Consider the following 24,202-nt stretch of genomic DNA (forward strand, 5'->3'; position numbering starts at 1 on the left):
GTGCTTTTGTATCGGATGATTGGCAACGTTACGTAGCATGTGCACGACAGCGACGCGTGTTATCATTCGCCAGTATTTTTCAGTGCAAGAAGGACTGTTTCAGTTTTAGACCACTATATTTTAGAGAGATTTTTCATCCATTTTAGCTCCTGTAAAATAAAAGAAACATCATCATGATCCGTGCAGCAGCAGGAATGCACATGCGGCGACCAAGTCTTGCCAGCTTAGCGTCAAATGCATCGGCAGAGGTAATTTGATTGATCAAATTTTGATTTTTTTTAAATCAATATTTCTTCTTCTTTTTATATAAAAATGTATTGTTTTAAGAGAACTTATCTGAGAAATACAGATGCCATGGGAAAAAGGCGGAAGATGGGGGTCAGCAAATTTCAACCATATTTTGGCAATTTAATAAGTTTGGATAAGTGTTCATAATAATCAGTATGAAAAAATCTGATATGCCCCCTCCTGGGAAATATGGGACCCCTAAAATATGCCCCAAACACGTATTTCCCTGACTTGTAAAATGCCGTTTTATACCATTTTTGAAGAAATGTTTGGGACCTAAGACAAGTATCTATGAAAGTAAATTTTTCTACACACCATCTTTCATCCTTTATCTTTAATGAAAAAATATAAAACAATAAATGTTTATATTGGGATGTTCCATTTATGAACAGGGGTGAGGGCCTATATTTCACATTTTACAACTTTTGAAGAAAAGTGAAATATCACTCTACTTTGGCATTTTGGGTCAAGCTGGGAGAAAAAAATCCCAGGTCGACCAAAAATAGCGTATCACACACGATAGACCACCTAAGTTATCGTAAATCGGTTTCTCCCAGGTCGACCGTAAATTTTGGGTTGCCACATTCGGCCCGCAAACGCCAGGATTTTTAGCCAGGTCGACCCATGACAAGCATGCAAATAGCCCTACAAACGTGCCCCGACCCCCGGTGGGGTCACTCCCTGGCAGGGGGGACGCATAGGACCGTTACCACAAGTACAAATTACCCCCTTTTCCAGTCGATTTCAAGGACAAATCATGACATTTACCCCCTTTTTTACTCCAAAACAAGGACAAAATGGTACTCTGAAACACCCCTATTTTTTAGATTCCGAGGACACATTTGCAATTTTGACTCTATTTCAACATTTCAAGGAAGGGATTTTTAGGCCTATGAATGGTTTTTTTTCCAGTAATTAACAAGGGCATCACAGAATGCAAGTAGTACCCCTTGCATATAAATCAGAACCGAGAACAATATTGATCACGGGATGAGTACAAAGTAGGAAACCAAATGTATTCCTGTGAATTTTTTATCTGGCCATGGGATCAGGAGAAAAAATAAGAACCCCTTTTTCAATTTACGCAGACATTTGTGCAATAAAACACCCCTATTTTTCCAATTTCACAGACAATTTTTGTCCATGGACATGCCCTAAAAATGACCCCTTTTTCCTTGATTTTGGTAACGATCGTGCGGTCAGTATTGCAAGTTGAGTGACCCCACCGGGCCCCGACCATGTGATGAGTATAAACCATTGTACGGCATGATACATTCATAACTTTGTGCAAGTGCCGGTGTGACTTTTACGATATCAGTTTCAGTGTCTTGGCATCTAAATTAATTCAGTCATATGCCTACTTTCATTTTCGTATTTATTTAATAGAGTAGGCCCTATTCTTGTTTTAGTTTGCAAAATACAGAGGCAGATATAGTCCCGGGATATAGTCATACTTCCAAGTGTTCTACTTTCTTTAATTTGCGTCAACAGGCCTAAGCGGCTAGCGCTTAAGCTTACATCCAAGCCGGGCATCCAAGTTCGCATGGACGGTACTACGAGTCGACTCTCGATGTTTCAGACTTTACTTGTGAGAAAAGGAAAGTAATAAATTATGAGAAGAGCCTCAGAGGTCGCAAATAGGATCAAATAAAATAATCCAACAAAGAATCACCCTGCCGGACATAGCTAGGCCTACATGTTTTAAACTTATTATCCACCACGAATGGAGTGCCAATTTCTATTAGCCTAGGCTGTCTTTCTATCAACAAAGGTGGAATCTCCCAGCTTGACCAATTTGGCTCTACTTTGTGACGTCACTGTAGGAGTTCCTCAATCTTTCTCAAATTGCTCATTACAGGAGAGAACTTCTGTACATAGGTCATTTATATAATGCAATAAAAATCATGGAGACTTGTTTACTTTTCATAAAACACAAACGTGGATTTTCCCAATATGTGACATTGGAATTTATAATGATGATGTATACAACACCAACATCAAATGTAAGATCTTTTCACTGTAGCAGTCCATTTTCTTGAGCCAATAGTCAGTTATTGCATTGAGGAGTTAAGAAACACATTTAAGAATGCAAAAGTGCAGGGGTAGGTGTTTCTCTTTTACAGCATATTGGTAAAATCGCCAGTAGATAATGCCCGGGGGCACTCCAACTTTGGAGGTGACACGCATGTAGGGCTGTTAAGACCCCCTTTTCAGCAGCATCGCTGTCACCCAAAGACCCCATATTTTTTACTGAACACATGCTCTGTCACCCAAAGACCCCCTATTTTTCCATTTGATCTGTCACCCAAAGACCCTTACAAGTTGGATCAATTTGAACAGCAATTTTCATTTATCACTGATTTTGTTACTTATTTTGAAAAAACAATGAAATTTGAAGCCATTTAGAACTAGAAATTCGATTTTCGAGGTTTTTGTGGCGCTGTTTCAGCTCTCACCCAAAGATTCCATTTAAAAAAAGGTCATGTTCTCACCCAATGACCCCATATTTTTTACATTTTGCTCTCACCGAATGCTAAAAATCATGCTCTCACCCAATGACCCCATATTTTTTACATTTTGCTCTCACCGAATGCCCCTTAGTGCGAAAGTGCCAGCCCTACACCTATATCCATTTTTTTTAAGGTCAACCATGAATGATCCTAGCATTTAGGTCTAGGTCCGGGGACACTACAAAACTACAAAAATTTTTTTTTTTTTTTTTTTTTGCAATTTCAGTGGCCGTCCTAGGCAGTCCATTTTCGTGACAGGGCGTCCAAATGACGGCCGGACGGGTCTCTAGCTAAAGCCTTGTCACCGCCTACAGGTGTTGCCCTGTTGACAGTCAAAATGGTATAGTTTCTGTAATTTTCCATAATTTTTCGCCCTTTTTCATTGATAATTATTCTTGGCGCCCTTAAGTCACACCCTTTTTTTTCTTTAGTCTTTTGCCGCCTTTATCTTCCGCCGCCCTTCTTTTTTGCTGCCCCTGATTTAACCCGGGGCTCATGCCCCAAAGTCCCCCCAAAAAAATACGCACATGATGTGAACATGACCTTAAACATTTTACCCCCCGAATAGCCAGTATCAGGGGTAATAAATCAAGTCTCTTCCTGAACTTTTTGTTTTTTACACTGTCAGCAGCGGTAAGCTCCAACCAAGCCATGTGTATTAACCCTTGCACATCTACGGTGACAGTGGTGTGTTAAAATAAGATCAGGGAAAGAAAATTTATTATCCCAGATGCTGGCTATTTGGGAGTAAAATATTTAACGACTTCTCCACAATATGAGGTAAAATTTACAAAAAAAGTAATATAAATGGCTAGCGTGTCACAGGCACAATCTCAATCTGCTGCATAATAGGTCACATTTTTTAAGTTGGGACCCTATTGTGTCACATACACACATTTGACAAAAATTACATGTATTAGTGCTCTATGCCTAATAACTCGAAAAATAATTATCCAAAGTGTGCAAAAGTATACATTGTCGGAAACCTGAGATATTGAGGATTGCAAATATCTAATGATTTTTCCAGTATACAGGGTGACCTAGGAAATATACAGGGTGTAACAAAAGAAATATTACAATGTAATGCAATTTGTTGTATGCTTTCTAGTTCATACACAGTGTATTCAAATAAAAATTGAAGTCCATATTTGAGAAGCCAAAAGTAATGCCCATCCAGACATATATAATTTATAGAGGTTAATTAGTTGTATAACGGAATTACAGGGTGATCAAAATTTGTCTGATTTTTACATTAAAAAACTATAAATTCTGTTTAGTACAGGCATATGTGACAAAAATGTATGTTCTATTTGTTCAAATGAAATTCATGAACATATCTTCATGTCAGAAAGGAACAATTCATTTCAAAATGCCAGATTTGATTATACAGGGTGTTCAAAAAATGAAGAAAACAAATTTCGATGATTATGTAATTACCCACATTCACAATATTATTTATTGATCACAACATGTTATGCCTGGCAATAATTGCACTGACATCTTGTTAATAGTTTTACTGCTGATCTGTGAAAATCAACATAACAATTTGACAATCATATAGGGTGATAATTTGTAAGTCTTTATGCAGTTGCATGGCAAATGGCTCCTAAAACAATGTATGGTGTGGATATACTGTATAGTGGATAACACTAATAATTAATATAAAAGCTTTCAATTGTTTTTAAAAAAATCAAAGAACATGAATTAATAATAGCCTGGCTGCATTAAACCACTGCAGAGCTATTTCCCCCAATTATAATTCAAAATGGGTAATAATCGGCATTTTCGGGTGGTATTTGTAATCAGTGTCCGAAATAAGGAAAATATGGAGGTTGTCCCGAGGACAACTAAAGCATAATTTCTGCTTGTCCTCAAAACATTTTGGTTGTCCCCAAAATGTGTCATATTTAAGAGGTAAAATATAGTGGTTGTCCAGAGGATAAGTACATATCTCAATATGGTTATCCCCAGTGATTTTTGGACAAGAGGACAAGAGGATAAGTGCTTATTTCGAACACTGTTTGTAATATAGTGAGGCTCTAATTAATTAGTGATATTAATTAATTGGGAATTAAATTAACATTTATTTAGGTTGGGTTATTACAATAATGCTACTATCCAAATAAAATAATAAGTTAATGAACTAATATACACGCCGTTATTCATTTATATTGCCTATCCCATTGAAATACACAGTGCGCATCCTCACCCTCGCGCATCCTCACCCTCCTCCACCCCTGACCAATTATAATTAACAAGTTATAGTAATTAATGTAAACTTTCTTTATAATTTTATCTTACAGATATTATTAAAGCAATAAATTATCTTCCAAATGAGACTAAATATACTCAATTGTGATGTCTTGTTTGAGAAATATGAGCATTTGAATGGCAAATAAACGAAAAAATGTGACAAATCCACCCTTTTTAGGGTCCCAACTTAAAAAATGTGACCAATAGTGTCCTAGATATCATCAGTGCCATGTGGTCGCTGCTAAATTTCATCTCCGGTATCGGTACCAACGCGCATCAGATGATCTACTCGAAAGTTTTGTCCCCCCGCGTTTCGTCCCCATTATCATCAAGGTAAAACTTTTTGTTGCATCCCTAATCCCAGATGACAGCAACAACATTTTTCTGTGACCTATGACCTTTGGATTTTGGGCAGTTTGACCCCAAATCGACCAATTTTCTTCATTTTGAGCAATTTGTTGATGCAGTTGCCATTCCTTGGAAGAAAAAAGTAATATTCTTTTGAGGGTGCATTAAGCATGATGCAACAGGGTTATTTTTAAATCAGCACAGACGGAATTTTAGTACTGACCCCGGGTACTGACCCCCAACTAATTATGGAATAGTCCTGTTCTAAGCATTTATCCAAGACAATTTAGGTCCAATTTATTATGTAATAGTGTTGTTGATGTTTTTTTTACTTCTGATCCCGGGCTTCTGATAGGCTCCCTTTTCATCAAATTTCATTTTCAAGCTTGGAAAATCACCGAACTTGAGTTTAGCATGAAAATACCGCAATTTTGCACTTTTCTGAAAAAGAGCATAAAGTAAGATGTGCTCATTTTAAAATGGAAAGAGTCTCCACGATTTTTATTTGCTCAATTGTTTAACCTATATTTACTTTATCCAACAAGTAAATAACTTTGACAAAAATATTGAGGAACTCTCATAATCATCTTGCAAAATTGGCTTCAAAATTAGGATTTTTTACATTTACCGGTATATACAATTGCTGAAAAAGCCATTACTCCCCTCTCTGAAAATGGAACAACCCAAACGTTGTCCAAAGAATTTGTAATTGTTATGTCGAGACAAAATGTGTATATTACTTTGAAGTATAAATAAAATGTCTGCAGATCCGTGTTATTATGTGGTTCTAATCAAAAGGTTATTTTTAAATCAGCACAGACGGAATTTTAGTACTGACCCGGGGTATTGACCCCCAACTAATTATGGAATAGTCCTGTTCTAAAAGTTTATCGAAGACACTTATGGCCCCAATTTATTATGTAATAGCGTTGTTGATGCTGTTTACTTCTGATAGGCTTCCTTTTCATCAAATTCATTTTCAAGCTTGGAAAATCACTGAACCTGAGTTAAGCATGAAAATACCGCAATTTTGCACTTTTCTGAAAAAGAGCATAAAGTAAGATGTGCTCATTTTAAAATGGGAAAAGTCTCCACGATTTTTATTTGCTCAATTGTTTAACCTATATTTACTTTATCCAACAAGTAAATAACTTTGACAAAAATATTGAGGAACTCTCATAATCATCTTGCAAACTTGGCTTCAAAATTAGGATTTTTCACATCTATACAATTACTGAAAAGACCATTGCACCCCTCTCTGAAAATGGAGCAACCCAAACGTTGTCCAAAGAATTTTTAATTGTTATGTAGAGACAAAATGTGTATAATTACTGTGAAGTATAAATAAAATGTCTGCAGATGCGCGTTACTACGTGGTTCCAATCAAAAGTTAGTGCACATTTCAAAGTTTTTGTGTCTGAGAAGACCTTTCATGGGTGTCAATTTGAGGGGGGTCCAGTATCTCCAAGTGGGGGTCCTCAAAAATTTTTTATACAGCCACTGTAAATACTCATGGACACATGTTTGATTGACAAAATATGAACAAAATTTGCTGACCCCCATCTTCCACCTACCATCTGAGTCTATCGGATAAACTCTCTTAAGGGATCTAGAATGAGCGTTTATTGCGTTTTGACAGTATTTTTTGTGGGACATGAGACTGAGAGCACCTCAGACCTATCGAATTGCATTCTGAATATGAAGCATGTCTTTCTGATATCAAATAATTTTCATTTTTTAAAAATCATAATATAACACAAATTTTATGACAAATTATAAAAATTTGATATTTTTCAAATTTTTGATATGTAACAGTCCTCGAAGTAAATTATATAAATCTAATGATATATTCTTAAAGTGTATGTAGCTGGGAGGAAAAGCCGACGGTCAATTGAAAATTTTGACCTTTCATATTGAAGATATGGATTTTTTTCCCAAAAAGGCCTAATTTTTTTGGGTGTTTTTGGAAAAAAAATCCATATATTCAATACTGAAAGGTCAAAATTTTCAATTGATCGTCGGCTTTTCATCCCACCTACATACACTTTAAGTATAAATCATCAGATTTATAAAGTTTACTTTAGTACTGTTAAATATCAAAAATATCAATTTTAATGATTTGCCATAAAATGTGTATTAAATTGCAATTTCAAAAATCAAAATTATTTGATATCAGAAGGACATTCTTCGATTCAGAATGCAATTCGATATGTCTGATGTGCTCTAATGTCCCAAAATAAATACTGTCCAAACGTTCATACCCCAGCCCTTAAAAACCTATCGTAAATGGCAGCAAAGGCATTGAATGGCCAAAGGCAAGGCCCAGTGCAATGGAATTAACTAATAGTATAAATGGTACTATTAACATTCTATGAATAAGCTATGTGGTTTTTCATACCTTGCTCTCGAGAAGTCTAACTGCACTGCAAATTCAAATTCGCTTTCCGACAGCTTCCCCAGGCCGGGCCGGGATGGGAGCACCCTGGACCACATAAGTCCACATTCATGACATTCAAGGCCAGACTTGCTCGAGAAGTCTAGCCAAGAATTTGCTCACCGATAGCTTCACATTCTAGGCTAGAGACCATCCATTGTGCATTCAAAATCTAGTCGGATTTGCTGAAGCATGATCATGCAGGGTCAGAATTTCGTTTCACAGTGCGAGAATCAATCTTGATTCTTGCAGAATAAATTTGCGGGAATCATTTGGATTCTTGCAAATCAACTTCTGTGTAAACTGCAAAAGTTTGCGAGAATCAACTTTGATTCCCTGTTCATACATATGCGCTATATAACGGCGCGCGTGATTGGTCGAGAGCCGGGCATAAACAGCGTTTATGCCCGGTGGCCCGGATGTGCGATTGCAGTGGTAGGGAGAACGAACGAAATTCATGGTTTTTAATGACAGTGAATGATGTTTCTTGTTATTTTTTGTTAATATTTTGATGAAATATGAATCACAAAATGTTCTGGTATGTATGAACGGGCAAGCGCCCCTCGGGCATAAACAACCGCTTAGTCATGAAAATATATGAATGAACCCCTAAATTATCTGTTTACGATAATCTTTGCGAGAATCCATTCATGGATTCTCCCCGAAATTCTGACCCTGATGATGTCGTGTAACGCAATCATCCATGCAATGGAAGTTCAGAAGTACATGTAAACACAGCCGATCACGACAGGCATGACAGGCTATATCGCATCAAAAATGTTGCTAAAATTACAATCAGCAAAATTTTAGACTGTCCAAAATAGGCAAATCTTGCTCAAAAGATACAGTTGACTCATAGTCATACTCATGGAAATGACTTTCATCCAAATTTCAACATAAACATCTGGAATAAATAATCTCCGGTACAAAAAATTGCATCGCTGTATGACCGAAAAACAATAGCAACACACTCTAGCATTGAAATTTGAATGCAAAGCTATCATGTGAAATTTTGAAGCTAGAGTTCTCAAGTAAGCCAGATTGGCCGGCCTAGCCCTAGAACTGGCCTCAAAGTAGGCCTACTGTTTTTTACGTACATTATATTGTGTAAGACCAGAGCCGGGGACCAGAGCAGAGGCACTTTGAGTCTTTGAAAACTTTCTGTAACTTAAACATCTGTAGAATTATTCTGTGTACCGGTAATAAATGTATAAGAGAATAAAATTTGGCACTTTACAAATACACTGTTTCTCCTGAATTGTGATCTTATTTGAATGTGTCTCTTTGTAATTATGTGTACCCGTATACTGAAATAACTTTGGTCTTCGTGCATTGCTTTAAATTTTAAATGCAAACTTCTACATCTTAAAGGTGGGTAACCTGATTGAAAATCTCATGCCCAACTTTACCTCATCAAAATGCTGATTTTGGTATCAAAAAGCTCATATTTTTCTCATAAACATATTGAAATTTGGCGTTTGAATCGGTGTATTTCGAAGAAATCATCAAAAAACTGCGAATTAGTCAAAACTATGGTATACCATGTAGTTTTGACTAATTCGTCCATTTTTTGATGATATCTTGGGAAATACACTGAGTTGGAACTTCTAATTTCAATATGTGAGAAAAATAGGGCCTAGGCTTTCACTTGAAATCAATATATTACATGATCGTGATAATTATCATTAATAAAGATACTGTAGACTACCAATATCACACTGTTGAAATGTCGGTAATTCCATTAGGAATTAGTCACATTTACAATAAAAATTAACATTTTCTTTTTGCATGAGTGCTTGAGAGGGATGACATTTTATGTTATATACGTAAGTTTTAAGGGGTACTACACCTAGCCAATTTTTGCTTATTTTTAGTTTTTCTCAAAAATTATAGCGCATTAGTGACAAGTAAGATATGTATATTATAGGGGCAAGAACTACAACTACTGCACTGAAAATTCAGCAACTCAAGGCAAGTAGTTATTGATTTATCGATCAAATATTGGTTTTCCCTCATTTTTGACTGTAACTCCACAACTGTTGTCTGTGCTGAAATAAAATTTCCAGTGTAGCAGTTGTAGTCATTGCCCCTATACATATCTTACTTGTCACCAATGCTCTATAATTTTTGAGAAAAATGCAAAAATAGGCACCAAATTGGGCAGGGGTGTAGTACCCCTTAAAGAATTTGATTTTCCAAATATATCAGGTAACCTTCCTTTAAATTGTAATGATTGGTACTCATGGCCCCCTTGGAGATCAGTACCTGATACTGAAGGGGCTACCCTGGTTTTAAAAGAATAAAATAAATAGATAAATTTCTATAATAACTTATAACCAGTGTAAGCACTAAGCAAACAGCACTAACAGGTCTGTGACTGACTGGTCAACACGGCAACTAACTTGAAACAGTTACATGTAACACTTATCAATCATCATGTCAGTCGCAGCGACCAAGATTCAAATCGCTATCGCTGATGATCAAATGCTGGTAGCACTTGTGGAAACACTAATTAGTAATTACATACATGATGTAGTCTGGAAATTGTGTCACTCACAATTGACTCAAGGTCAACTGGTAGTGACACTTGATGATACAAATGTACTCGGCTTTGCAAAATACCTCTGATCCATGCTTCAATTTTCTAATAGAGTGAAATATAGATGCTAAGAAAGTCAGCACTATACTGGCAACAAATCCTGCTTTTTATCAATTTTTATGATAAATCAGCACTGTCATCTGGGCTCAATTTGTAACTAATTTTATACATCTTTAAAACTCGAAATAACGAACCAAGAACACAACTTTCTCTGTGCTCGCATTTCTTTGCAACAACTTCTTCCGGAGAGTAGGATTTAATCTTTTGCTTAAAGAAGTTCTTATAAGATTTACAGTTTACTTCTGTAAGGAAAATTTAAATCCTAGACCACTTGACGTCATTGTTTATCAACAAAGGCAAGGGACTGGTCTATCGATGTGCTTGAACGAACCGCTACACTGTTTGATGGCTTTCTTGTACTGAATGTAGTGAGCGATTTAAAATACATGTGCCCTGAGCAAACTGCGATGCCTACGCGCACTGGCAAAGAACAATGGAAATTGCCATAATTAGCGCGCATGCTGCCGTGCAATGACGTCACATGTCAAGTGGTCTATAGCTCATCTTGTTTACTGATAGAGTAGCAAGTAGTTTCATTTCAACTTCTTCCAGGGTGTTGGCATAGCATTAAAAGAATACTGGGACCTATGGACAGATTTGTAATTTTCAATTTTTTCTGTGTTTTTTGTGAACAGTTACCTTGGCAACCGGGCATTGTTCGCTTTTATGCAGCGGCTACCTCTGACGGACCAACAATTCCCGAAATCCGTATTGACGACAACCTTTCACTTCAGAAGTCGCCAAAGAATGTAGAGAGCAGCGGTGAAAAGCGCCCTCTTGTGTTGCTCCTCAGTTGGTTGGCTGCTAAGCAACGCCACCTCAGCAACTTCAGTCGTTTCTATTTAGACCAAGGTTGCGATGTGTTAACAATTAAGATAAAACCCATGCAAATTTTGCTGCCAAAATCAGGCTCCCAAGTTCTTGCCAAGAATGTCGTGCAATTTCTTCAACACACTGAGCAGCAGGATAAGCCCCTCCTTGTACACACATTCTCCGTCGGAGGGTATGTCTACAGCGAGATCTTACAAAGTATGCTTGATGCAGAAAAGGAGAAAGAAATCACAAGTCGCATCATAGGCCAGATTTTTGACAGCCCAGTGGATTTGGACAACATTCCAATCGGAATGTCAAAAGTACTGCTGAAAAATCAAACCATGCAAACAGGGTTACGAAAAAGTCTCGAAATGTACCAAAATCTGACTTTCAACATCGCAGGACAGCACCATCTACGCTGTTCACGGTTGTTCCACCACAATCCGGTCAAAGCGCCCTCGATTTTCTTCTATTCTGACGCAGATCCAATAACCTCGCCGCGTGCTGTCGAAAGAGCAATCGGTATGCTGAAAGAAGTCGGTCACGAATCCGTACAGGGTAAAGAGTTCAAGGGATCGCCACATGTGAGTCACATGTATAAGCACAGAGAAGAATATGTGAGCACTTTGAGGTTGTTTTTGGACCAGATTGATTACTTCAAGAAAGTGTCATCAGAGGAGAGCAGTGGTACTTCATCAGAGAAAACTGAAAGTGCAGTTTGACATTAAATCGATCATAATTGTACGCAATACAGTACATGTCAAATCAAATTTCTAAACTATAGTCTCAGTCTCTTGTATCAAGTTGAGAGTAACGCCATGTTGGATTTCGCAGTGACAGATTTGAATCGCATGCTAACTTAATCGCATGCTAACCCAGCAGGAGCTGGATGTATACACACACATGTTGAATGGTGATTGGTGATGCAACCATCCTGTGAACAGCACTGATTCGAATCTGCCACTTCGGAATCCAACATTGCATTATTCTCAACTTGACAAGAGATACCCTTTCTGTGAGACTGGGTAAAATCATACCAAAAAACGGGGTCTTTTTGTGAGACTGGGAAAAATCTGGGTCAAACTGTAACAGTTGATACAAAATTTTCAAAAAGTCATCAAAATTTTTTAAATGTGAAGAAAAATAATGACAACGGGGTCATTCGGTGAGAGATTATCAGAATGTTTCCCTGATTTTTTGAAAAAAGTGGGTTGTTTTGGTGACAGGAAAAACAAAAAAGGGGGTCATTGGGTGAGAGGGAGTTCAGTAAAACAAGAAAGGGGGTCATTGGGTGAGAGGTCGTTGAAAAATGGAGGTCAATGTTGCCACAGATCCCCATCACAAATTTTTAATGAGTGCTCACCCTGGGCAGGTGGCTTGCACACAGCTAAAAAAAAATCCTCAAAACTAATTCTGGTGTTGCCTACACATGTGTAAACTACATGTATAAACATTATTTTCCTTGCCAGTCCTGAAGGTTCCTAGCCACTGCCCCCAAATGGCAACCTATGAACTTGACTGATCACTAATACAAATTTGCTCCCACGAAATGAGCCTAAAGTCGCAAGTTGGGGGTTTCGAGACCTTCCAATTGTTGAGCTGCTGTCCTTTGTTTGATGACACCTGTAAAGTCAGTGATATGCCCTTTGTGAATGGGGACAAATTAGGCTCTGTATTCAATTATGTCCCCATTCATAAAGGACATTCCACTGACAAATCCTGGTGTCTTCAAGCAAAAAACATCAACTAAACAGTTGGAACACCTCAAAACTCACAACTTGTGACTTTAAGTCATTTCATGGGAGCAGGTCTCAAATTTGCCTGTTTGTGCAGAAACCAACTCCTGTATAAGTTTTAATATTGTACATGTGTATGTAATAATTGCTTTTTTTAGGAGGTTCAAATAATTTTAATTGATTATGATTTTTAACAAGTTATTGATTGTTCAGGATTAATGCGAACTCTTGAACATTTCCAAATAGGCACAACTGAACTTCCAATTCAAAACCTACCAGATAAGTAACTGCCGACTTTATAGGGGTGCTTTTGCAATTTTTGCCACCATGTGGCTTAGTGTATGTGTGTGCATGAGCGACTTATTTTTAGGATATCTTTATTTATATACTATAATTACTTTTTAATGTTGAGTTGCCCTTCTCAGGAAAATATCGAATTTTAATAGTCCAAGTAATAGTTTTAGTGTCAGAATTTTGCATAACAAAATTGTGACAAAGTTTTTAGCAATAATTATGTATAGCAATGACATATGAAGAGCTTTGTTTCAAAAGCCCTTACATCCACTTGCCCAATTTTGAGAACACATCAAAATATCATCAAAAAAATCACTGATATAAGGGGGTTTCAACAAAAGCAGTTTTTGGTGGGATGCCTGGGTAGGATGAGCATCCCACCAAAAACTGCTTTAGCTGCAAACCCCCATATATCAGTGATTTTTTTTTGATGATTTTTTGATGTGTTCTCAAAATTGGGCAGGTGGATGTAAGGGGTTTTGAAATAAAGCTCTTCATATGTGTTTGTGTGATTGCATAGCAATTTGGCTAGATTGTGTAGTAAGCAAATGCGATGCAATACCGTTATATTATGCCCTGTTTATAGTACTCTATATGGAGATCACTCATCAGTATAGTCTTAAAATTAGTATTTACATATTTATTTGCTAAAAGTATGTACGGTACAGTCTACTCTGTATGACCATAGATCCAGGATCTGTGGTATGACCAACAATCCGACTATTGCCGGTATATAACAAGTTATTATGTATACTTTAAACTTTTCTGAATCTAGCCTCTAAAAATGGCTGGCCCAACATTGAAATCACTCATACTTTTTCAATGTAGTCACTCTGACCAAGTGTAAGTGTGCGAGTGACTTATTTTATATGAAAATGTCAAATTTATATTCTCAGTTTCTGACTATTTTTTGTTGAGTTGCCCCTCCCTGTAAAATGTTATACAAAAATTGACTGCTATGAGGAACATGGTTAAAATTATATGCCTGCAGTGATCTCAACACCATGCTATGTTGAGATCACCGCAGGCCTATAATTTTAACCATGTCCCGAATATAAAGTTTTATATACTGAATGAATGTGGTAATAATGTGGATGTTGCGATTGCGCAGTTTGATCGGAATGCATGTGACTGACCGGGAATGCATGTGACTGACCGGTCAATAGTTCGTTTTCATGACTGGGCACAGTTCATTTTGAAGGAATAGCTAATTCAATGACTGACGGCACTTTCAACCAATCAGATTACATGAATCTAAGAGGTATTATATACCGGTATAAAAATGTTTATTATGCTGGGGTAGTTCAGAAAGAAAATCATGGGTACAGTATTTCACGTTTTGCATCCAAATAGTTTTGTTTATCACCTTGGTGTGGGTTACGTGTATGTATTCTTGCCATATATAATAATGTCTTTTGATACATATTGTGTAGTTCAATAGGATATTATATGAGTAAGTATGTATTTAAAATTAGTTTTTGTGCTTGGTCTACTAATGTGCTTTATGAGTGTCACAGCAAGGGCTTAGCCAGCCAGCCGTGTAGGGAGTGTTTTACACACCCAAATTTTTAAATACACACCCAGTTTTTGCCTACATGGCCTATACTTTGTACACAAATCTTAAATTTACACACCCAGTTTTTGGAATGTACACACTCAAACCTGCCTACCCTGTGTCACAGTAAATGAAGGCATGTCTGAAAGGAAAGTTGTGCTTTGGCTTACATTTTGTATGCTTCCAAAAAGCAAAACAAAAAAACTTTCCAGATAGACCATTATTGCAAATGGATACACAAAATAAAACAGAGCCTAAACTTAAAATGAGAAGTTTTCATTTTTATAGAATAATATTTTTTTAACATGTCCATATTTTAAAGAAAATGTGTATCTCAAAGCACATTGGGTTTAGAGGAAACTTTAAAAGTACATATCTGTACATGTATGTATCTTTGTAATAGCCTAGATTTATATTGTGTTGGAATCAAACTATAAAAGAATTTGTGGTCCATATTTTATGCAAAACTTTATTTTTTTCAAGTTGAGGCAATGATATATCCATCCACTCCACCGCGCTTGCTTTCAAATGTCTGCCTTTACATCATTTTCTTGAAGAATTTATTTTATAATCATGATATTTAAAATTGACCATTTTAATATTGTACAATTTTGTATAAAATAGTTGTCTAGAAGTAAATAATGGGAACATTTTGTAAGATAAAGGTATTGATGGTACTGTAATCTGTAATTGTATTTTTATGTCATGACATATACATGTGTAACACGTAACGTATTTAAATTTACTTGTTTTGTTTCATTTAAATTTGTAGTTTTGTAAAATTGTAAGAGACAGGGTGACGGGTCTAAATTTTTAAAGGAACATATTGTTTTTAACCTAAACCAAATGTAGTTATTTTTTGCATGACAAATGAATTCGGTTCATTTGGTTCCCTTGGCAAAGTGTATTTCAGAAAGGCCAGCATTTATGAAGACTCTAGATATCGTCAGCCTAAAAGATGCTAATTGCCAAAGTCATTTTTTGTAATTTTGAGAACAAAGTACAAAATGTGGTTCAAGCTTTAGTAGGCTGATGATATGTACACTGGGTTTCAGAGAAGAGCGGCACTCCCTTGCTTAGATTGACGCGAGCACACGTGGAGCTTTGTGTTCACTTCAAGGGCGCCGATCTGTGCCAACCAACAATTTGACGCACAATCGGTCTGTTGCTATGATTGTCAGACGATTGATTCAGCCAATCAGAGCCCCACTTCCGTGTTTACGCTCTGGACGCTCTCAAAATGTAAACAAGTGCCGTTCTTCTCTGGCAAAAACTGTAAGTTAACTATTGTGAATTCGTTGCATCTTGTAATCATGTCAAAATATTGTGTGAATATAACTAAAAAGTACTATTAAAAAAAGTACTTTTATATAGAATTGTGCCTTGCAATATAAAAAAAGAAAGAAAGAAAAAGATTTGGCACCCAACATGAAGTCATTGAGTAAAAAGACCCTAAAAGATGAGTCGGTCAGTGAGATTTGAATTTTTACTATGGTGGGTCATAACATTCCCAACAAGGGTCATTAGGTGACTGTTGGCTGCAAAACAACAATATGAAGTCATTGTGTGACACAAAAATAAAAATGGCAGTCATTGGGTGAGAGGGAGTTGAAAAAAGTATAGCTGTACACCCCTGTTATCATCATCAGTCGGCTGCGGAGCAGACAACTACAAGCTTTCTCCAACTATTGCGATCTTGGGCAAGCGAAACAATTTTGTTTGGCTGCAGCATCCCTTCAGTATCACCCCTGTCACCTGTTTTCAGTGACACCCCCACGATGCCTTTGAACCTGTAGAGATGCTAAATTCATAAATATGATGCATAGCATAAAACATGGTTAAATGTACCTTGGTGTAGTGTCATTGGTAAAATAAATGTTGGACAATGCTGAGTGTCAATCAGTAATTATTTTTGCCTCTTGGTGAATCTTGTGTTTATACTGTCTCTTGTTTTATGTTTATTAATTATGAGAAATTATTATCAATAAAAGATACATTGTCAAGAATTTGATGTTGTTTGCAATTTTCAAGGCCACTGGGCAAAGATAAAGAAGGGCTTCAAGGCCAACAAATGATAAAGAATGATAAAGTTGACAAAGATCTGGGGCACCAAGGCCAAAACTGAAAAAGGGCAGGCAATGGCCTTGGTGGCATCCCTAAAATTTGAGCCCTGGTTGTATGGAAACATAGTAGGGCAAGTTGAAAACCCCTTTCCCCTTGGAGATGTCAATTCTTTTGTGAATAAATATCTGTAAATGGAAATCTGATTACAAAAATTGACAAATCATGTGGCTCTTAACATGTAGTTAAAAATGTTTCAAACCAATCAATCTTCACCCTTGTCAGTACAGTTTTATAATCAGGGTTGTTGATTAAAAAAAAAAATTTAAATCACGATTTTTTTTTAGGGCTCTTTTGAAATTCCCTTACACAGGAAGGTGTGCGCCATCCTGCAGCTTTCCTGTGCTAGCCTTCTTTTGTTAAAATCCTGTGTGATTATAACACTGCAATTAGCCACTTACATTAGGAGCGCGCTTTCCTGACCGAGCTTTCCTAAGGCGCGCGCTTAGCGAGGGGAATTCTGCCTTCTTTCTGTGTGAAAACGTGGTACGGTATTTCGATTTGAGCCCTTGTTTAAATCGGGTTTTTTTTTTTTTTTATTCCAAGAAATGCTATTCAGTATCGAAGTTACGTAATGTTACTATGTCAACGGGATCACGCGCTTGAGTTATGAACCACGATCGAAACAATCACCACACAAAGTATATGGCACTTGAAGGCATATCAAAATAGCGTGATCCGGTAACCAAGAGAATTACGTAACCACTTCGATGCTGAATACCCCGTAATAAAGTAAAAATAGTACCAGTGGAATGCTAGTCATATGCACAATCCTACCAGGTATTTATAAAAAAAAATCAAAACATGTTTTTACATGTGAAAATTTCAAAGAAAAAATTTGGTAAAATCATGGGGAAAAGAAGATGAATTTTTAGCAATAGATAAAGTGACATCATAGAGGTATTTCAATTATATCCAAAAGTTGTAGAAACATTAGGAATGAAGTAAAACAGTTGATTTAAATCAGTGATTTAAAAAAAAATCAAGTGATTTAAATCGCGATTTAAATTTAAATTTAAATCAGTGTGATTGATTTAAATCAAACAACCCTGTTTATAATGAACGAAATAATTGAAAAGGCTTATCGATATGCTGACAGACAAACATATTAGAGTTTGAATTAATCGACTCTGGGTTTTGGACCCTCCCTCCCCATTCAGCCAAAATGAAGAAAATAAGCAGGCCTCTCATCCCTGTTTTTTGACACCAAAATTCTTGTTTGTATCAGTTTGTTTATCTGTTTGGTCCATATCAAAAATATTGGTTGGTTGGTTCCATTTAAAAAAAGTTGCAAATGTGACACTTACGTTAAACGTCTTTGAAATTTAACAGTCCTTGAAGTAAACTTTATCAATCTAGTGTTATGTAGCTGGGAGGAAAAGCTGACCATTGTATGTAAAATTTGACTTTTAGTATTTAGGATCTGAAAAGACCTGAAGTTTTTAGGTCTTTTGGGAAACTTCATATATCTTCAATACAAAAGGTCAAAATGTTCATATGATGGTCCGCTTTTCATCCCAACTGCCTACACTATAAGTACGTATGTAGCATTACATGTAGATGTTTAAAGTCTATCTAGTTTACTTCAAGGACTGTTAAATGCCAAAAATGTATATCACAAATTTCAAAAAAATTTAAATTACTTGATATCAGCCTCATATTCAAAATGCAATTTGGTGTGTCTGATGTGTTCTCAGGTCTCTCAACTGTGCAAAGGTGGGTGAACAAGCCGCTAGCCCTTAAAAGATAGCTGGTTCATAATCTTTTTCTTGAACCTGCAATTTCACATCATCTTTGTGCTAAGAGAGGTAATGATGGCAATTTTTGCAATACATGGTTCTAGATTTGTCCTCCAGAAGTCAATTTGACAGAAATTCCTTCCCCCAATAAAAAAGAGATTGATGGATTATGTCTATTGTTATATGCAATACTCCTATTACCTTGTGAGAAGGAATGTTAGGTACAAATTGACTTGCGGTGGAGAAACCCAGTATTCACTTTGAAATAACTGGAGGCAATTTTTCCAACAAAAGGTACATTGCTCTTGCCTGGTCATGAAGTTTTACTCAGGACCCAGAGGCATATTGTTGCAGAGGTATTTAAGTGCATTTGTGTCATGGACAAGACAGGAAAGTCCTCTTTTGATCTAGATGCACTAATTCCACGTTCGTCTTTTCACCACATGATCGTGGGTTAGAGTCTTGGCAGGTCTGAGTGACCTAAAGATATACATGAATTTACGCCTGAGCTGTGCGGTCTGTGATGAAGTTAGTAGCGGTGGTTCCTGGTGTAACGGTGTTCCTAATTAGCACCAGGCAGACCCACCCATTGGAAAGAGTTAGAAGTTAATAGAGGGAGAGCTCAAATATCACTAACAGTGGCGTACCGTGGCCGCCCCAACCCCGGGGGGCTGAAGAAGAAACAATTTGCCGCCCCTTCCTTAACAGCCCGAAAAGGTTGACCCAATTTTTTTCACGGTCGTTTGAAAAAGTGAAGAGCAAAAAAAAAAATAATAAAATAAAATAAAAATAATTAAAAAAAAAAAAAAGAAAGGATTTTAGGTGCTAGCGTCCTAGCAACCATTTTTCAAATTTTTTATGCTTTTTCCATTTTTGCACCCCTTTTTCTTTGATAATTGCTTTGCCACACCCTTCGCTTTTTTGCCGCCTTCTTCTTCTTCCGCCGCCCCTTCGCTTTTTGCCGCCTTACTTTTACTCCCGGGCTGGCGCCCAAAGCCCCCCAAATACACGCTGCATGACTAAGGTATAAGGGCATGAGTGTTTGTAGACCAGACGAGAAAGTCCTCTTTTGATCTATGCGCTCTTTTCATCACAGGATCATGGGTTGGTGTCTCAGCAGGACCCAGTGACATGAAGATAGCACAGGATACTTACACCTGATGGCTGGCTGGTTTGTGGCAATATGCAGGTTCAGCTTTCCTGCTTCTTTTGAACCTATTGTTTATGTATGACTGTAGGGCTCAAAATGCTTGGATTTGCTAGGGCTATTTTGATATTTTTTTATTTTTATATCTATGCAAAGCAGTCCTCCTGTGTACTTTCTGCCATGCCATTGGCAAATAATTTCCACTGGGCTATTGTAAAATTTGGGTGCTAATCACCCTTAGCCCTAGCTGTGTATTTTGAGCCCATCTCTACTTTGCTATTATGTTTATCATGTTTTAGTGTGGGATAATTTACACTATAATTTTCTGTTTTGAACTCTATTTTAAAACTATCCTGATCTAGCTTACCTCAGAATTCATATTTCTATGCAATATCTCTAAACCTATGTTTTTGTTATATTTTTATCATTTATGTGTATATAGTTACCATGGCAACCTGGATTTGTCCGCTTTTATGCATCACCAAGCAACGAGCCGCCAACCCCAGAAATAAAGATCTGCGAGAATCTGTCGCTACAGAAGTCACCAATTGAACAAGAGAGAGTAGGTGAAAAGCGCCCTCTTGTTTTACTACTCAGTTGGCTCGCTGCCAAGCAACGTCATCTCAGCAATTTTGCACAATTCTACTTAGACCAAGGCTGCGATGTTCTGACAGTTAAGGTTAAACCAATGCAGATATTGCTCCCCGAGACGGGAGCACAAGTCATCGCGCAGAATGTAGCCAACTTTGTTCAAAGCGACGAACAGTGTGAGAGACCCATTTTGGTGCACGGATTCTCTGTCGGTGCGTATGTCTACACCGAGATTTTAAGCAACATGCTGGCATTGCAAAAGGAAAACGAGATCACCGGTAGGATTATCGGCCAGATTTGGGACAGCCCTGTTGATGCGCACAACATCCCGAACGGAATCTCCAAAGCACTGCTCAAGAACAATATGATGCAGATTGGCGTCAAGAAAAGTTTGGATCTCTACACGAGCATGACCTACCGAATAGCAGGACAGCACCACCAAAGAGGCTCACGCTTGTTCCACTGCAACCCAGTGAAAGCGCCCTCTATGTTCTTCTACTCGGATAGCGATCCTATCAGCACGCCCGACAATTGCGGGAAAGTGATGGCATCGCTAAAGGAGATGGGCCACACATTTGTGCAAAGTAAAGAGTTCAAGAAATCCCTGCATGTCAGCCATATGTACAAACACAGGGAGGAGTATGTGAGCACATTACGCGGGTTCTTGAATCAGATTGACTATTTCAAGAAGGTGTCGGAGACTGATGGGGAAGCTGATATGGGTAGCTGTGTGGACACCGGGGAAACAGAGAAGCAGGAAAGTTCAGTTTGAAGCTACAGTGTGCAGGGGTGTGAGAGTTCAGATTAAAATCTGAATTCAGATTTTTTGATCTTGATTTTTGTCTCTTTTTCTGCACATCCTCTGCACAAAAGTATGGGAGCTTTCCAAATTTCAGACTTTTTCAGATTTTTTTATCTGTGGTCACTTACACCCCTGAGTGTGTGACTATAAAACAGTACATGGAAAGAAAACCGTTAGTATTATTCAAATGGTAGGTTTTAGGTCTGGTGATTTTTGCTCTGATGGGCTCACATTTCAAAGCCAAAAAAATTTGTTAGGTTGCCCATCCAAGACAAAAAATTGGAGGGACAGTAGGTTGATCCTTTTTTTTTTTTCCATGGGCTCTTCCTCGATTTTGAAAAGGCTAGTATTGGCAAATGCTTGATCAAATTATGGTAAAAAAATTTGTGTTTTTGGACTGAATTTAAATGGAAATACTTCTTGTTTTTAATCAAATATTCATAAATAAGAGTATTACAAATATAAAATGTCCTTGATACTGTCTAAATTTAAGGTTTCTTTTAAAAATAAAAAAGTAGTTGAAAAAAACCCGCCAAATACGACCCAACATTTGTAATTTTTTCGGTCGGGCTGACGGCAACCAATCTTATTTTTGGTGGCCTAATAAGGGACTTTCAGAGATTCATCCAGGATCAACAGATCTGTGTAAAGTTTCTGAACTCCTAAAAATGGTTGGTACATAAGGGAAATATTTTTCTGAAATTTCAGGACAAAAAAATTTCAAAAAAATACCAATGTTAGGGATTAGTAGAAATTGAACTTTTACTAAACATGTCAAACAAAGGTACCACTATGCAAATATAGTAAAAGGGACCTTTAACCAAGAAGAGGTCCAGAGCAAGATAGTTCAAGTTTATTGTGGCATAAGTTTGGTTCCAATGTATGAATTGCAATGTAAATTATTTTTGTAATAATGTGACCCATCATATCGAAACATTGAAATTGTCGGAAGCGCACATTTAAATGAACGGGTATAACTATTTTTAAAGAAAATAAGAATTCTATGCGACATCAGTAATGTGTGATGTCAGTAAGGCGTAAAAGTAGTGTTCTAAATTGGTTTTAAGAAATCAAAAAGTTCATATTTGAAGACTCATGTTTCAATGTGATGGGCCACATGATCAACATTTGATAAAATGTGTACTCTTTCATTTTCATCTCGACACATGAACACATACATGTACATTGCCAATGGATTTAAAGTACTATTTATTGTATAGTTTCTGTATCATTCCATCTAGTGACAACAAGTTAATATGACCGATATGTATGATTTGAAGTAGGCCCTGGAAAGATGAGATGCAGCAAAAATAGGGGACTTTGCAGGAAAGTACTTTTCAAGATATAGATTGCAATAGACTGAAAAAATAAGGAAAATAATAAGAAATTGGGATGCTTTTTCATAAAATATGAATGCCTTGATCAATTTAGCAAATGAGGTGTCATTTTAAAACTTGCAAAATGCTTACAAATCAGAAATAGGCCTACTGAACTCAAAGTTGACTTCACCTGCAAAGTCCCCCTCCCCTTTTCAGGTGCTGCATCACATGTTGCCTATTACCTTGCAATGATTCCAGGCATGTAATGGGTACATGAATCAAACTGGATTCTCACTTACACTGAAAGATGTGGAAGTCTTGATTCTTGGCAAATTACACAGTCGATTTATGCAAATGTTTGCGAGAATCGATTCGGTAAATCATGCCAAATTGCTATTCCTGCATTCATTTCTCGATCTTGTTATCAGAATTGAACGTCAAAATTGTACATATTAATATTATATATTATGTATGTTTGGAATAAATGATTAGTTCTAGTATTATTATAAGTATGTCAGCTAGTCGACTCTAAATATTAGAGAAATAGTAGTACTGTAGATTACTAATAATAGAATAGATTGTTGTACATATATTTGTATACCGTTTATCTTGTTCCTAGCAAAATGAAAGTTGTTGTGACCGGGGGGTGGGGCACATAAAAAAATGGTGGGTATGTTCGTTGGGAATGTTGAGGTGGTGGGTCTTTGGGAGCTGACTTTGTACCGGTAAAAGGGGGTCTTTTGGAGCTGCGAACAAAGAAGAATAGCTTCAGTACATGTATATAGCTGATTTGCAGAAATCCGTAAGTTCAAATTTTCGCATTTGTATGTATGTCTGTGCCAAACAATTGGACCAACTGTCACAAATCATATACTATGGTTCATGTCAAATTCAGCAGTGACATCAATTCATGCATTTTCACGGTTGCACCATAAGCGTGCAGACAAATTAAAAACTACCATACCCGTGTATGCACTATCTGCATGATTAAACTTATACGCATGGTTCAATACTGCGCACAGCGACATACGCACCTACGTCACTACCGAACTTGAGGCGAACCACAGTATAGGTGTCCAGCTTTACAATGTATAATAGGTATATTGTATCTCAGATGTGATGTGGTCTGCTCCAATGAGGCTAAAGTGCCAATTGTGAAGCAAAAATAGGACAACATTTCTACATATTTCAGGCCAGAGGTGTGTTGCAAATGGGGGCGCTAAGTGACTGCCTTTTCCATGTATGGAAACCTCGCTCGTAGGGGTGGTTATTAGGGTCAGAGATCTTCAAATGTTAAGGGGGTACTACACCCCTCGATAAATTTGTGTCTTTTTTTGAATTTTTCTCAAAAAGTAATAACACATTGCAGGGGTGTGATTTCTCCGGATTTTTCCGAATTTCCGGATTTTGGGATTAAAAAAATTCGATTTTCAAAAAAAAAAAAAAAAAAAATAATTTTTTATTTTTTTTTTTTCGCTTTTGGAGTGGCCCTGGACCAAGAGCTAAATGCTTAACAGAGATGTCACATTTCCGGAATTTTCAGTTTCCAGATATGAGAAAATCTCCAATTTTAAAATGAAAATTCCTTAGAAC

The 24,202-nt window shown here is 37.0% G+C and overlaps 1 protein-coding gene across 2 annotated transcripts; it reads left to right on the top strand.

The window, feature by feature from the left end:
* The first annotated feature begins 28 nt into the window (after positions 1 to 28).
* LOC140168318 (transmembrane protein 53-like) lies at positions 29 to 23,969 on the top strand. 2 transcript variants are annotated; one of them, XM_072191681.1, is made up of 2 exons: positions 29 to 248; positions 11,128 to 13,620. In XM_072191681.1, the coding sequence occupies exons 1-2, from the start codon at positions 174 to 176 to the stop codon at positions 12,025 to 12,027; spliced, it is 975 nt and encodes a 324-aa protein (XP_072047782.1). In that variant the 5' UTR covers positions 29 to 173; the 3' UTR covers positions 12,028 to 13,620. The 2 variants fall into 2 exon arrangements, with proteins under 2 accessions (XP_072047782.1, XP_072047781.1); XM_072191680.1 differs by lacking the exon at positions 11,128 to 13,620 and adding an exon at positions 20,340 to 23,969 and having other exon boundaries at positions 46 to 248.
* Positions 23,970 to 24,202: the final 233 nt, after the last annotated feature.

This window comes from Amphiura filiformis, chromosome 13 (assembly GCF_039555335.1).
Source record: "Amphiura filiformis chromosome 13, Afil_fr2py, whole genome shotgun sequence".
NCBI classification, from domain to species: domain Eukaryota; kingdom Metazoa; phylum Echinodermata; class Ophiuroidea; order Amphilepidida; family Amphiuridae; genus Amphiura; species Amphiura filiformis.

Coding starts and splice junctions, on each gene's coding strand:
- LOC140168318 (XM_072191680.1), top strand. CDS start 174: ATGATCCGTGCAGCAGCAGGAATGCACATGCGGCGACCAAGTCTTGCC. Junction 249..20,339: donor CGTCAAATGCATCGGCAGAG/GTAATTTGATTG, acceptor ATGTGTATATAG/TTACCATGGCAACCTGGATT.